The sequence below is a fragment of the Eulemur rufifrons genome, chromosome 14 (assembly GCF_041146395.1).
Source record: "Eulemur rufifrons isolate Redbay chromosome 14, OSU_ERuf_1, whole genome shotgun sequence".
NCBI lineage: Eukaryota > Metazoa > Chordata > Mammalia > Primates > Lemuridae > Eulemur > Eulemur rufifrons.
Genome location: NC_090996.1, coordinates 7,190,912 through 7,204,712, shown reverse-complemented (window position 1 = coordinate 7,204,712; position 13,801 = coordinate 7,190,912). Strand labels below are relative to the sequence as shown.

Genomic DNA, 13,801 nt, shown 5'->3' with positions numbered 1-13,801 from the left:
AGGCGCTTCCCCAGTGTCCAGAAAAACCTAGCCCTTTCCAGTGATGCTTCCCATGGGGAAGGGATTGGAGAACTTTCTGGCAAACTCAGGCCCGAGCGTTGCAGCGGTCTGAGCTGAGGACGTTCTCAGGAGGTGGGGTATGGGCAGTGAGGGGGCTCTAACATCGTATCACACGCTTGGTGCTTAAAACAACAGAAATTTCCATTCTCGCAGTTCTGGAGGCCAGAAGTGCAAAATCATCACCATCGGGCCAGGGTCAAGGTGTCGGCAGCCACGTTCCCCCCACAGGCCCTAGTGGGGAGTCTGTTCCTGGTCTCCTCCAGCTTCTGGTGGCTGCCAGCACTCCTGGGCTTGTGGCCGTATCACCCTCGTCTTCAAGGCCGTGGTTTTCAAATCTCTGCTCTGTCTTCACTCGGCCTTCCCTTCGGGATGTATGTCCAGTCTCCCTCCACGTTCTTCTTGGAAGGATACCTGCGACGGCATTTAGGGCTTACGTGGATAAGCCAGAATAATCCTCCCCGTCTCAGGATCCTTAATTCAATCACATCTGCAAAAGTGGTTGTTCCACACAAGGTAGCTTTTAGAGGCCCCAGTGATTAGGATGCGGCTGTCTTTTGGGGGTCATTTTTGAGCCCACCATGAGTTCCTAAGGGCAAGTTCAAGCAGACTCTTATAGACAGGCTCTCCCGTAATCTGTGCCAGCCAGGAAGAAGTAGACGGTGGAGATCCCAGCAGACTCACCGCTTCTCTGCCCACCTCAGCTCTATCCACGTTGGGGGGACCTTGTTGACGTGTGTGGACACCCCAAACTGTTTATCTAAGCTCCATCCACCTTCCCTGTCAGCTGCCTGTTGGGGCAGTGTCTGTGTGGTCTGCCCTTGGGGTGTATCAGTTACCTCTGACTGCGTAACAAGTAGCCCCAGACTTAGCAGTGTCAAACAGCAGTCATGTCTTATTTTAATCTTTCACAGGTTGGGGGGGTGACTGGGCCTAGCCAGGTGTGTTGAGGTCATGTTGGTGATGTCCTGGCCCTCTGTCCCTGGGCCTGAGCTGGGATACAGCCGGGGTTCCTTGGGCATCTCTGGCACCACCTGGAGTGTCTGTGGGGTGGCGTCAGGATGGCCGGGTTTTGTTCACGTGGGCTCAGAGTCCAGGGCTGAGGGTCTCAGAGTGAGTGAGCCGCCAGGGAAGTGTGGCGCCTGTTGGGACCTGGCCGTGGAGGTCACATGGCTGTACTTCCAGCACACTCTGTTGGTTCAAAGGGAGTCATTATTCAAGTCATATTCAAGAGGAGGGGAGTAAGATGTCACCACTCAGAGGAAGTATCGAAGGATTCGCTATTGTGCTTACAACCGCCACAGGAGAACAGGCCAGAGAAGAGGCCCCAGGACCCCCGATGGGCATTCGTTTGCCAGGCGGATTCCAGGGGTCTGAGTGCCCAGAGGATGCTCTGGAGTGGGCACAGGCCGCGGCTGGGCGTGTCCCCCTAGGCGTGCAGACCGCTCCAGCCCGGGCTCTGGGGCCAAGGCTGGGACCCAGGGCAGAGCGTTTCTCCTGGACAGCCCCGGAATCTGACCGCATCTGTGTTGAAAGAGCTTCGGCGATCTCTGCCCCCCAGCGCCTCACCACGGACCCCACGCCGCGCCGTGCTCACTCCTGCCTCAGGCCTTGGCCTGAGCCGTGCCCACTGTCTGAGGGCCCCACCCCTTGCCACCCACCCTCTTTGTGTCTCTTAATTTTTTTCCAGCCTGCGTGCACAGCCCCTGCCCTGGGAGGGCTTTGCAGGCCTTGCTGCGTGTAGCAGGCCGGTGCTCGGCAGGCCTGGGCGCACATGGGAGAAATCGGGCCTGTTCTCCAGGAACCGGTGCCTGTGGGGGCTCAGATACTCCACATCCCGGAGGAGGAGGGACGAAGGGGCTGTGGGCACCCAGCCGAGGGACAGGCTAGGAGGCGTTGACGTGCCTAGCAACAGCTAAGAGGGGTCCCGCAAGGGGCAGGGGCGCCTCTTACCCAGGGCATAGCGGGTGCCAAGGCCAACCCGGAGGGCAGGGTGTGTCTGGGGGCCTGCAGGCGGGGGAGGACAGGGCAGTTTGCTGTGTGGCCTGACTCCTGGTGGGACGGTGAGCCCCTTGAGGACGAGGCTTGTGTCCTGCTCATCCCTGTGTCCCAGCACGGCCTGGTCTGTGCGTGCTCTTGGCGCACTCGGGTTGTGCTGGCGCTGGCCCCAGGAGGACTCGCACTCGCGTGTGAGTGTGCACGCGTGTGTGCGTGTTGGGTTGCTGGTGCTCGCACTCACCCGGGGGGCAGAGATGTCCTTGTCAGGTAGCCCCTGCCTCTCCTTCTCTAACCCCCCTAGCACCATTCCAGCAAAGGCCACTGAGTGTCCACTGTAAGCTTGGGACGGACACTCCAGACGGGACACTAAATAAGAGCAACCAATCATGTCTCTCTTTTCCCTCCAACATTCTTATTATATTAAAATACACATAACATAAAATTTATCATCTTAACCATTTGAAGCACACAGTTCAGTGTATTAAATACCTTCGTAGGTTGTGCAACCATCACCACCGTCCATCCCTAGGACTTTTTCATCTTGTAAAACTGAAACTCTGTGCCCATCAAACGGTTTCCCCTCCCCGACCCTGGCGACCACGCTTCTACTGTCTGTTTCTGAATTCGACCACTCGGAGCACCTCCTGCACGTGGAATCGTGCAGCACTTGTCTTTTTGTGTCTGGTTTGTTTCACTCGGCATAATGTCCTCGAGGTTTGTCCGCGTCGTAGCACGTGTCAGAATTTCCTTCCTGGTGAAGCTGAGTAAGATTCCACTGGGCATGTGTGTCACCTTGTGTTTGACCCATTCGTCCATCCCTGGAGTCTTGGGTTGCTTCCACGTTTTGGCTGTTGTCAATAATGCTGCTGTGACAATGAGTAGACAAAGCTCTTGGAGAGCCTGTTTTTGGTTCTCTTGGGTTATATAGACAGAAGAGGAGTTGCCGGCTCATGTGGTAGTTCTATTTCTGATATGCTGAGGAACCACCATACTGGTTTCCATGACGGCTGCACCAGTTTACATCCCCACCAACAGTTCACAAGGGTTCCAGTTTCTCCACATCCCCACCGACACTTGTCATTTTGTCATTTTGGTAGTAGGCCTCCTGGTGAGGGTGAGGTGATACCACTGTGGTTTTGATTTGTGTTTTGCAAGTGGTGATAGTGATGTTGAGCATCTTTTCTTATGCTTATTGGCCATTTGTATATCTTCTTTGGAGAAATGTCTCTTCCAGCCCATTTTTCAATTGGGTTGTCTTTTTGTTGTTGAGTTTGAAGAGTTCTCTATGTATCCTGAATATTTATCTCTTATCGGATATACTGTTTACACATATTTTCTCCCATTCTGTGGGTTGCTTTTTTACTGTATTAACACTGTCCAAGACTTCTCTTTGCCTGTGGAGCAAAGGTTGTGTATCTCCAAGCCAAGCTTCTTCCCTTTGCCTCTCTCCACGGAAATGACACTCTTCCATTCATGTGCCCAGAGAACTCCTATTCACCCTTCAAAACCCATCTCAATTGTCATCAACTTAGGGAAGGCTTTTTGGCAGGCCTCTGCTTGCCCAAAATTAAGTAGATAAAACGTTTAAATGAAGTGTGGGTAACCCCTTTCCCCCATGTCAAGCTCTGTGCCCAGGCAAACTTTTCCACTTGTCCTCATTGCATGATCCCGTGATTCTTAGTGGACACGCTGGCCCTGTGAGTTCCAGGAGGGCCGGAGGGGCCTGGCACAGAGCAGGCTCCTGGTAGGTGTTGAATGAATGAGTCGGGGGTGGTGGGGCAAAGATGGCCAAGGAGGGCACCCAGGGTGCCCCCCCACCCCCCTTCAGGGCCTTGCCACAGGCCACCAGGCCTCCAGCTTCTGTGGAGCTGGTGTAGGCTGGCCCCTCCCCCTCCTTCCAGCTCTCTGCCTGGGACTGTGACCCAGCGGTGGCCAGGTGGAGGTGACTTCTGCTGTATCCCACTGTGACCCAGCTGGGTAGCCAGTAGGCACCCCCGTAGCTCTCAGGGCTCAAAAGTGTGTGTGAAAGGGATGGGTGAGTGAGTGAGTGAGCCCACAGGGGAATGGATGGGTGCGTGCGGGGTGTGGAGAAGGCCTGAGAGCCCCGACTGAGGCACCCCCGCGTGTGTCCTGCTGCTGAGGGCCTGGCCGCGCCAACGCCCACCTTGGGGGACGTGGAGCTGTTTGCTTCCCCTCCAAGTTCGAGCCCTGGCTCTGCGGCCCTGCAGATGCAGAGCGGGTTAGAAGAACCCCCTCCCGGTGGCTTTCTGAGAATGTGGTGGAGTGACAGATTGCACATTGCAGCGGAGTTGGTGACGTTTGTTTCTTTGGTTCAGCCCCAAGCTGGTGGGGACAAGTGATCTTCCCCAGCCAGGGTAGCCCTCTCTTGTCACTCTGCCGGGGCTGTTCGTGTGTGTGTGCACGTGTGTGTGTGTGTGTGTGTGTCTCCCTTTCTTAACTGTCCCCATTCTTTCCATCACTTCAATGTGCTCTCTCTCCCTCTCTCCCCCTGTCTCTCCCCCTCCCACTCTCCCCCCTCCTTCATACACACACACACACACACACACACACTCTCTCTGCTTCTTTAAGCATGTGATTTTCAGAAGCTCTGGGGATGCTGGGTGGGGGGAGGGGAGGGGTCTGGGTGCCCGAGCTCCAGGGCAGGCCCAGGAAGGAGAAACCGACGTTCGGCTGCCCCCTCCTGGGCCCCCCAGGCAGGAAGCAGATGCCGGGTGGACTTTGCCACTCACTGGAGGCCAGGCCCGGGGTCAGGCAGAAGGGTGTCGTGGAGGGCAGGGGCGTGAAGGTTGTGGCGTGGGGTCGAGGGAGCCGGGGTTCAGCCAGGGTGACCTGGGCTCAGATACTGGCTTTGCCATATCCCAGCTCTGGGGTGTTTGGGCAGGAATCCCTCCTCTGGGAAGTGAGAGGGCCCGGGAGAATTAAACATGTCCCGGCACTTGGGAAGCAGCCCTGTGACTCCTTCCCTCCGGGTGGGCCGGTCCTCGGGCTCTGCTAAGCCCACGCCAGAGAGTGGCGGCCGAGCCCCTGCGCCAGATGCCAGGTCAGGCCACACTTCCGCGGCACTCGCTGTTTTGGCTTTGGACCCCTCTGGCGTCACGTGAAGGCGGCTAGGGTGGTGGGGGGGAGGGGTAGTTTTTAAAATAGGCTCACCTGGGAGGCCTGTCTTTCGGCCTGTTCTCTTGCCTGCACGCCCTTTCCCACCTCCCACTGGACACACTCCCTGGGGGGAGGTCGGCACCTGCCAGACGGGGCGCCTGTCTGCCCAGACGTCTGGCCGTGGGCGGCAGAAAGGACAGGTGCCAGGGCAGTGCCCCTCCTAGCCCCCTGGCCCGCTCAGAGCGCCCGGTGCCAGGTGTCTGGGATCGGAGGCCCCAGCTGAAGTTCTCTCCGCCCTCACCCTGGCCCCAGGGCCGGCTACGGTGGGCTCTCTGGGCTGGACTCCTCTGGGTGCCCCCCGGCCTGGAGTCAGGGCTGCCTTGGGTCAGCACCAACTCAGACACGGACAGAGAACTTGGCTAATCTTTGGCTCGGGGACCGGGCTGGCCTCCAGCTCTGAAAGCTGCCACTGTCCGGGCAAGGAATCCCTGGCCAGGCAGGGGGCCGGAGCAGGCAGGAAAAGCTGAGCTTCTCGGAACCTGGAGTCGGGAACCTCCCCCGGGCATCACCCAGCCCTGTGCCTGGCTGCCTCTCAGAATCCCCCAGGAACTTACAAGTGCGACGTCCTGGGCCCACTGCCCAGGGAACCTGTCACCTCAAATCTTTGGTGGGTGGGGTCCAGGAGCCGGGGCATTGGACCCGCAGGTGTTGGCGGCAGCTGTGCTACCCGCAGCGGGAGCTGGTGGTGGGGCAGGTATGGCAGGTCTCCCGTGGCTTGGGGACCCAGACCCGGGCTCTTCCCAGCCGACTTCCCTCCACCGCCCCAGCTCTGCCTGTTGTGGCTTCACAAAACAGGCTTGCACCCAACCGTTGGAGATGATCATGGCTTCCGGCTGGGCGCGGTGGCTCACGCCTGTAATCACAGCGCTTTGGGAGGCTGAGGTGGGAGGATCACTTGAGGCCATGAGTTTGAGACCAGCCTGGGCAACATAGCGAGACCACATCTTTGCAAAAAATGAAAACATTTAGCCGGGCGTGGTGGCGCAGACCTGCATTCCCGCCTACTCTGGAGGCTGACGCAGGAGGATCACTCGAGCCTGGGGAGTTTGAGGCTGCAGTGAGCTATGATGACGCCACTGCACTCCAGCCTGGGTGACAGAGCGAGACCCTGTGTCAAAAAAATTAAAAAAAAAAAAAAGTGACTTCCTCTCCCCACCTTTATCTTCCTGGATAAATCCCTGGCCGCCTCCTTGTCCTCCCCATTCTCTGTCCCCTTCCCTGAGCAGCCCCCAGCCCCGCCTCTCACCTTATTAAAGGAAGCTGAATTTTTTGGCCCCAAAAGATGGCTATTTAGCATCCACCAGCGCAGTGCTCATTAGCACCTGTCTGCGTTCTCGGCTGTTGAGAAGTGTCTGGGCTCCCGGTCCTGTTGGTCCCTGCGTCGTGGGGTTACCTGGGACTGAGGGGTTTCCTAGGACACGAACTTTCTGTGCTAAACCCGGGAAGTCCTGGGCAACCCCGGGCGAGTTGGCCACCCTGGGTGTGTGTCAGCTCTGCATTTGACCAGCTGGTCTTCCTGTCCCCTGCGTCCCCGTGAGTGGGGAGCGTGGTCCTCCCTGCGCACGTTGACAGCAGGGACATGTCTGGAGACAGACACGTTGGCTGCAGCCTCGGGCAAGTCCCTTCCTCATCTCTAAAATGACCGATGCTGTAGCAGGGACAGTAATCCACACAGATGTCGCCTCTGGACATTTCTGACAAGTGCCCCGGTCACGCCAAGTCTGCAGGTCCTGGGGCCATGCTTCGAGGAGCACCTGTCCCGCACACCTGTCTGACCGAGCAGCCCCCCTCACTGCGGCCGTGGGAGTGTTAGGACCCTGACACCGTCTGATTTTCCATCACGTTCAGTTCCCTAGACTGTGCCTCCTTCGTGATCCGAATATGTCCAGAGGGACAGTCTCCCATGTTGCTGCTTTCTTCTAGAGAGCCGGGCGCACCCACAGTCATCGGACCCTCTGCTCATGACTCGTGAAGCTCCCGGTTGGCCAAACAAAAGGGAGCATCTGTTGGTGCTCCACGTATTTATTGAGCGCCCACGAAAACCCACGCAGGCGCGTTCTAGGGAGGTCACGCTCCAGGTGGGAAGTTCAGGCAAGAGGTATGGGAACAGGTTGTTTCTGATCGCAGCACGTTCTGTGCAGAAACCAAGGAGCCCGGTGGCAAGTGCCGGGGCTGGGCTGCTGGTCTGGCTGGGAGTTGGGGAAGGTGCCCCGGGAGCTGTTGACGGGGTGAAGGCGGCAGGCGAGGAAGGCGAGGAAGGCCTCGGCCTGGAAAAGCCCTCCAGGGGGGCAGCCTCGAGTGCAGAGAGGGGGCTGCACGTGGTGTGTTTGGGGGACAGAGGGAGACGCCGTGGGCCCAGTGCACAGGGGGCAGGGCAGGGAGGGTCCACCTTGGTCAGTCTGTGTGCAGTGGAACCATCGGATGCTTCCGAGCAGGTTGGCAGCGTGAGGTTTGTGCTTCCTGAGGTCCCTCTGGCTGGTGTCTGGAGGAGGGACGGTGGGGACAGAGAAGGGACAGGGAGACCAGTGAGGATCCTGTTGCCCTGGCATGGCCAGCAAGGCTGGTGGCCTGGACAGGGTAGTGGCCCTGGAGGTGGCCCTTCTCCTGGCTCCCCTGTCTCCACTGACTGGCGTGTGACTCCCCAGGCTGTGGCCTTTGTCTCCACTGTCTGCTCTTCCTGGGGACTTTTCTCCTGTTTATTCCCAGGCACCTGCTTCGTGGCCAGCTGCCTGTCGTGCTTGGTGTCCTCTGTCCCGTATCGTTTCCTTTCCACGGGGCGGTTTCCCTCCCCTGGCTTTCTGTTTAGAACCAGCCTCGCTTTGCAAATGAGAAAACTTGGGCCGGGCGCGGTGGAGCACGTCTGCAGTCCCTGCTACTTGGGAGGCTGAGGCAGGAGGATCGCTTGAGCCCAGGAGTTTGAGGTTGCTGTGAGCTAGGCTGACACCACGGCACTCTAGCCAGGGCAACAGAGCGAGACCCTGTCTCAAAACAAAACAAAACAAATGAGAAGACTCAGGGTTTCAGCGATTCACCTGATGTGGTCCGAGCAGACCTGGGTCTCCTCTTGGCTGTCCCCACACCCAGCGTTCTTGCTCCGGCCCCGTGGAACCTGCCCCTCCCTCCCTCGGCGCTGGGGATTTGCAGGGAGTGGCTTTCTCACCCCTCTCCAAGTGCACCCACCTGGGCTCCAGCTCAGGACAGAGGGTCCTGCAAGCCCCGATGGCCGGGACAAGGAGTCAGGGGACAGCCCACCACCCAGCCCCGCTTCCCTCTCTTCATCCCTCCCTCCCTGAGTCCCTGATTCCTTCCTAAATGGATTAGGACCTTTGCCGGAAGGAGCCGGCGGCTGTCTGGGCAACCCGGAGGCCAGGGCCGGAGCGAGCACTGGCTGGTGCCTCCTGCTCTGCCCTGATTCGATTTGGGCCTCGGCAGCTGGGAGGCTGGCGGTCGCAGGCCTTTCTGGGAATGGCTCAAGGGATGGGCCGGCGGGGGACGGCTGAGGGGGCAGCCTTCAAGCTCTCAGGCAGGCAGACCTCTCAGCTGGGTCCTTTATGGAGTGTGGTCACACACAGACCCTCAGATGGGCTTCGTGCCATGGAGTGTCCCCAGCCATGGCCACTGGCCACTTGTTGGTCCATTAGCATGTCCCATCCATGGCCTGTGTTCTATCCATGGCCTGTCATACCCTCAGTGTCGCTTAATACCATAGATTTCAATCTTTTATAAAATTGCAAGGCCTCAGTCTCTGGTTGGGACCACACACCTTGGCTTGTCACTCGTGCTGGGCACTGAGGTGGGCCCTGGGGTGCAGCGGTGGCGGGCAGACCTGGTCCCTGCCCATAAAGAGCTTATGGTCTGCAGGGACAGCCGCACCAGCAGAAGACACCCTGGGCTTCATGCCCTTTGGGGTGCCGCCCCACGGTCCCCCTGCCTGGTGTGTGCAGGTGGCGGGCAGAGGGCAGGGTTCACGGCCCGCTGCATGCCTGCGGCCTGCTCCTCGCTCACTCAACTGCCTCCAACGCGCGGCAGGGGCTGCGCACGGCGCACCGGGGCCAAACCCGGAGAGGGAAACCGGGGGGCCCCGCTCTCTCCCCGTCTTCGGTGGGTGAGTGGCAGCTGGCTGGGGCAGGTGCTGGCGAGGGGGCAGCCTATGGGTGGCCCCCCATTCCTGATTCCCAGGCCAGAACCAGGAACTGAGGGGGTCTGAGCTTTGTAACTCGTGGTGCCCAGTTCAGGCTGGGTGGCATAGGGGCAGCGAGCCTGTGCCACGCTGGGAAGCCACAACAAGAGGCCTCGGCCCGAGGGAGCCCCAGTATGGAGGAGGGTGCAGCTCTGGCCTCCAGGGGCCCCATCACCACGGGACAAAGTCCTGCCTTCGGGGACGCCTAGTGTGCGATGAAACGGCCTCTGCCCTGCAGTATCTTGCTGCATCCCTGGGGCTCAGAGGCCTCAGAGCAGCGGCTGTGCCCTTGGGAGCATGTGGTTTGACACAGAAGTGTGATGGAGGAGCTCAGAGGCACCTGGGTATGAGAGGTAGGACAATCGGGGACTTCCCAGCAGGGTAGATCCCCTCTCTACAAAAAATTTAAAAAATTAGCCTGGTATGGCGTGCACCTGTAGTCCCAGCTACTCGGGAGGCTGAGGCAGGAGGATCTCTTGAGCCCAGGAGTTGGAGGCTGCAGTGAGCTATGTTTGCACCCCTGCATGCCTGCCTGGGTGACAGAGCAAGACCTTGTCTCATAAATAAATGAATGAGTAAATAAAAGCCGTGGGGCTAATCAGCAGATGACAGCAGGGCCAGGAAGGGCACCTGAGGGGGAACTGAACCTGCGCAGGCTGGGGAGGCATGGAGGATGTTGATACGTCTGGGGGGGGTGGAGTCTAGGGGACCTGGGCCATGGGGTGTGAGGGACTGCGTTGGGGCAAGGGACAGGCATCCAGGCCAGGAAACCAGAATACCAGGCTGAGGAGTCGAGAACTAACATAGGCAGTAGGGAGCCACAGAGGGTGTGTGAGCAAGGGAGGGCCGTGGCCAGAACTACACACCTGGGGAGAATTGGCAGTCGGGGCCTGCCCAGCAGACTGGTCCTGGTGCTGGGCTTGGTTTGGGGAGTGCAGACTTCAGGGAATGTGCCACTGGATGTCATTATCGTGCCATCTGTGCCCAGGCCTGGCAGGCTCGAACTCTATCACTAGTAAAGGCCTTTGGGCCAAGGGAAGGCCAGCCCTCTCTTCCCCGCCCCTGGGAGTCCAGGGCCCAGACGGGCAGGGGCAGGTGGTCACCACGTGTGCCATGCCCCATGCCTTGTGCCCACCACGCTGCCTCCTTCCACCAGGCGACCATGGCCTTGCTGGGCAAGCGCTGTGACATCCCCGCCAACGGCTGTGGGCCCGACCGCTGGAACTCCGCCTTCGCCCGCAAAGACGAGATCATCACCAGCCTGGTGTCTGCCTTAGATTCCATGGTGAGTGTCCCTGCCTGCCCGGGAGGAAGGTGGGACCCCCAGCCCTGTGGGGAGACGTCAGAGCTTGATTCCTACCTCGGCCACTCAGAGGAGCTTTCTCTGACCTGAGCCTCAGTGTTCCCATCTGCAGCTTGGGCCACGGTGCCTACGTCAAGGGCGGGAGGCTTAAGTGACATCAGGTACATAAAATCTAGCCCTGGAATAAACGCTGGCTCCTGACTCTCATCTCCTCGTCCCCCCACTCCTTTTGCCGTCCCATCCTGTCCCGGGATGCACCCCAGGTCCCCCTCCTGGCAGGTTACCTGGGGGGAACGGGTGGGCAGCAATGGAGTATAGAGCCGCAGTCCCGACATTAAAGCAAGAGCTGTCACTGCATCTTGGCCTGGGAGAGAGAAGCGGGGCCTTGTAAATCACTCCTTTGCCACCGTTGCCTACGTACCCAGACCTGTAGCAGTTTATCCCAAATGAGGACATAATAATGTCATTTTCCTCCAGCCTTTTCCTGGGGGAAAGTTCTGTGATGGAGGGTAGGTGAGTGTTTAAAAAAATCTATCTGGCATCAATTAGGTGCACCCCTGCATTTTAGGATGATGCAGTTGAAGTTCAGAGAGGGTAGTACCTTGCCTGAAGTCACACAGCATGACCAATTTTTTTAAAGCGGACTTCCGGGTGCAAAGCCTACAGTTCCTTGAGGACAAAAGGCCTCCTTCAGGCTGTTCCTGCTGTAAATGGCTCAAGAATGGCTTAGGTAGAGCGCATGGACTAGCGAGGGAGCAGCCCTGGGGAAGCTGGCTGGATGCCACACTGTGCAGAGTGGCCTTCATGAGGAGGGGCCCAGGAGCCCAACCGTGTGTCCCCACAGCACTGTTAGCTTGTTGGTGCCACCTCGGGCAGCGATGACCAACACTATGGCCAGTGGCCACATGTGGCTATTTGCACTCAAATTCTAATTAGTAAAAATGAAACAAAATAAACAATTCAGTCGTTTGTTTGCACTGGCCTCATTTCAAGTGCTCAGGAGCCAGAAGTAGCTGGTGGCTATGGTATTGGACAGGCCAGAAATAGAACGTGTCCGTTGTCACAGAAAGTTCCACGGGGCGGTGCTACTCTAGGGGGTGTTTATTAAGCGCCTCCTGAGAGGAGCCGATGGCCCCGTGGGTATCCTGGTGGCTGGAACAAGACAGGCTCCCCCTGTCCCTGGGCCCTTTAAGGGTTTCCTGAGGGACCTTCATGGGTGACAATGACACTTGTTTGGCAGGACTTAAGTCTGGCCTCCTCCAGGGCTCTGGGCCAGGTCCTTGGTGGTCTGTAGGGGGAGTGGGCGGAAGGGACGCACAACTTCCCCCCACCCCCATCCCAGCCCCTCTTCCCCGCGCGCCCCCCGCCCTGGTTCTCCGTGTGTCTTCGGGCCAGTCGATTCCCTGCAGTGGCCTTGGCTTCTTCAGCTGAGAGGTGACCTGCCTGGAAGGATCTCTTCCAGCTCCGCGGGCCTCTCCTTCACTGGAAACAACCGAATTTATTTGTTTCATTTGTTGTTAATGTTCTCCAGTGTCACTGCAGAGCAAGGAAACAACACGTTTCCATTTTCATCTTAAAGAGCAGAAAATGAATGCCCCATGGAGACCCTGTGGGGCAGGCCCGCTGGCCCTACGCCATCCCCAGCTTCCTCACTAGAGCAACCCCGGGCTGGGGCTGGCCCAGAGAGGTTGAGGAAGCTGTCCTGGGTCACACAGCACAGAACTGTGATTAGATGCCAGACTTTATAACTATCAGCTAACACCACCTGCCTCAGATAAAAACCAGCATTTGTCAGGCGCCAACTGCATGCTACATGCTTGACAGGCAGGCGTCTCCTGGGGGTGCAGGTGAGACCCGATGCTGGTGGTCTTGGTTGCACGGATCCCCGCACTCGGGCCTCTGTGCAGTGGGGCTGCCAACCTCGACTCTGGGGGGTGAGCAGCCAGCTCGCCTGTGTACCCGCACGCAGTGTCCTAGTTTGCAAGTCCCTTCCCTCCAGCCAGTCCTCGCTGAAGCCCCACAGCTGAGCACGGCGCGAGGCTCGGAGCTGGGCTGCCTGTCCCCAGTTCTGCAGATGTGGAAACGAGCCCGGAGAAGGCTGTGACTTATCCCCGTCCCACAGCAGGAAGTGGCCGAGAAGGGACCGGAGCCCCCTGTTCTCCTGGGGTGCATCCATCCCACCACCTCCTCAGGACTTTGTGGGAGGCCAGCAGAGCCCAGGGCGGGCTTATCCCTGAGGCCGGGACTTACCTCGAGCAAGGGGGACGTCTGCTGGGCAGTGTCCTCCTCCAGCCCCCATAGCCAATCCTGGGGGGTCACTCATTCATTCCTGCTGCGGAGTCTGGGACCAAGAACGGTGGAGGGGCGCCCTCTCCCTGGAGCTGCTGGGGGGTCTCGGGCAGCTGGGAGCTCACATCCCAACCCCGAAGCTGGCCCGGGGGCTGTCCTGGAGCGGGCGGGGTTGGGGGCCTCCCGCTCACACCCCCTGCCCCCCACAGTGCTCAGCGCTCTCCAAGCTGAACGCGGAGGTGGCCTGTGTCGCGGTGCACGATGAGAGCGCCTTCGTGGTGGGCACCGAGAAGGGGAGAATGTTCCTGAACGCGCGGAAGGAGCTGCAGTCAGACTTCCTCAGGTTCTGCCGTGAGTACCCAGGGCTCTGCAGGGCCGGCGCTTGGCCCGTGTCTGGGTCCCAGCCGTGCCCAGCTGGGGGATGAACTGGACCAGATGGGTTATCCCAGCCTCCAGTGTGGCGCTGCCGGGGAGGCCACGGTTTTTGTTGGAATCATCCGGCAGCCCGAGTCAACAGAGTCCGGCTGCTGGACCCCGGGGCGGCCCGGGCCGGCCACCCGCATCTGCCCATTTACAGATGAGAACACTGAGCCTGGGGTCGCTGCCTGGTTCTTCCTCTTGACCATGTGTCCCCGAGCGCAGGGACCAAGCGCACTTGTTCCACCAGGGTTTATCGAGTGCCTGCGTGCGCGGCGCCCCATCCAGCGCCAGCTCGCTCACCCTGACGTCAGCCCTGTGGGGCAGGCATTGTCATTGTCATTGCCATTGTTACCATCTTGGTGCCACCTCAGGGAGGC

General features: G+C 59.2%; 1 protein-coding gene across 4 annotated transcripts in view; it reads left to right on the top strand.

Moving 5' to 3' along the window:
• GTF2IRD1 (GTF2I repeat domain containing 1) overlaps positions 1-13,801 on the top strand; it is a 106,309-nt gene that overhangs the window by 24,689 nt on the left and 67,819 nt on the right. For 2 of the 4 annotated variants that reach the window (XM_069485657.1, XM_069485655.1), the window contains exons 2-3: positions 10,569-10,697; positions 13,214-13,355. In XM_069485657.1, the coding sequence (XP_069341758.1) occupies positions 10,575-10,697; positions 13,214-13,355 (265 nt within the window). In that variant the 5' untranslated portion in view covers positions 10,569-10,574. Of the gene's footprint in view, positions 1-10,568; positions 10,698-13,213; positions 13,356-13,801 lie in introns of those variants that run through there. The other 2 variants (XM_069485658.1, XM_069485656.1) reach the window with 2 other exon arrangements.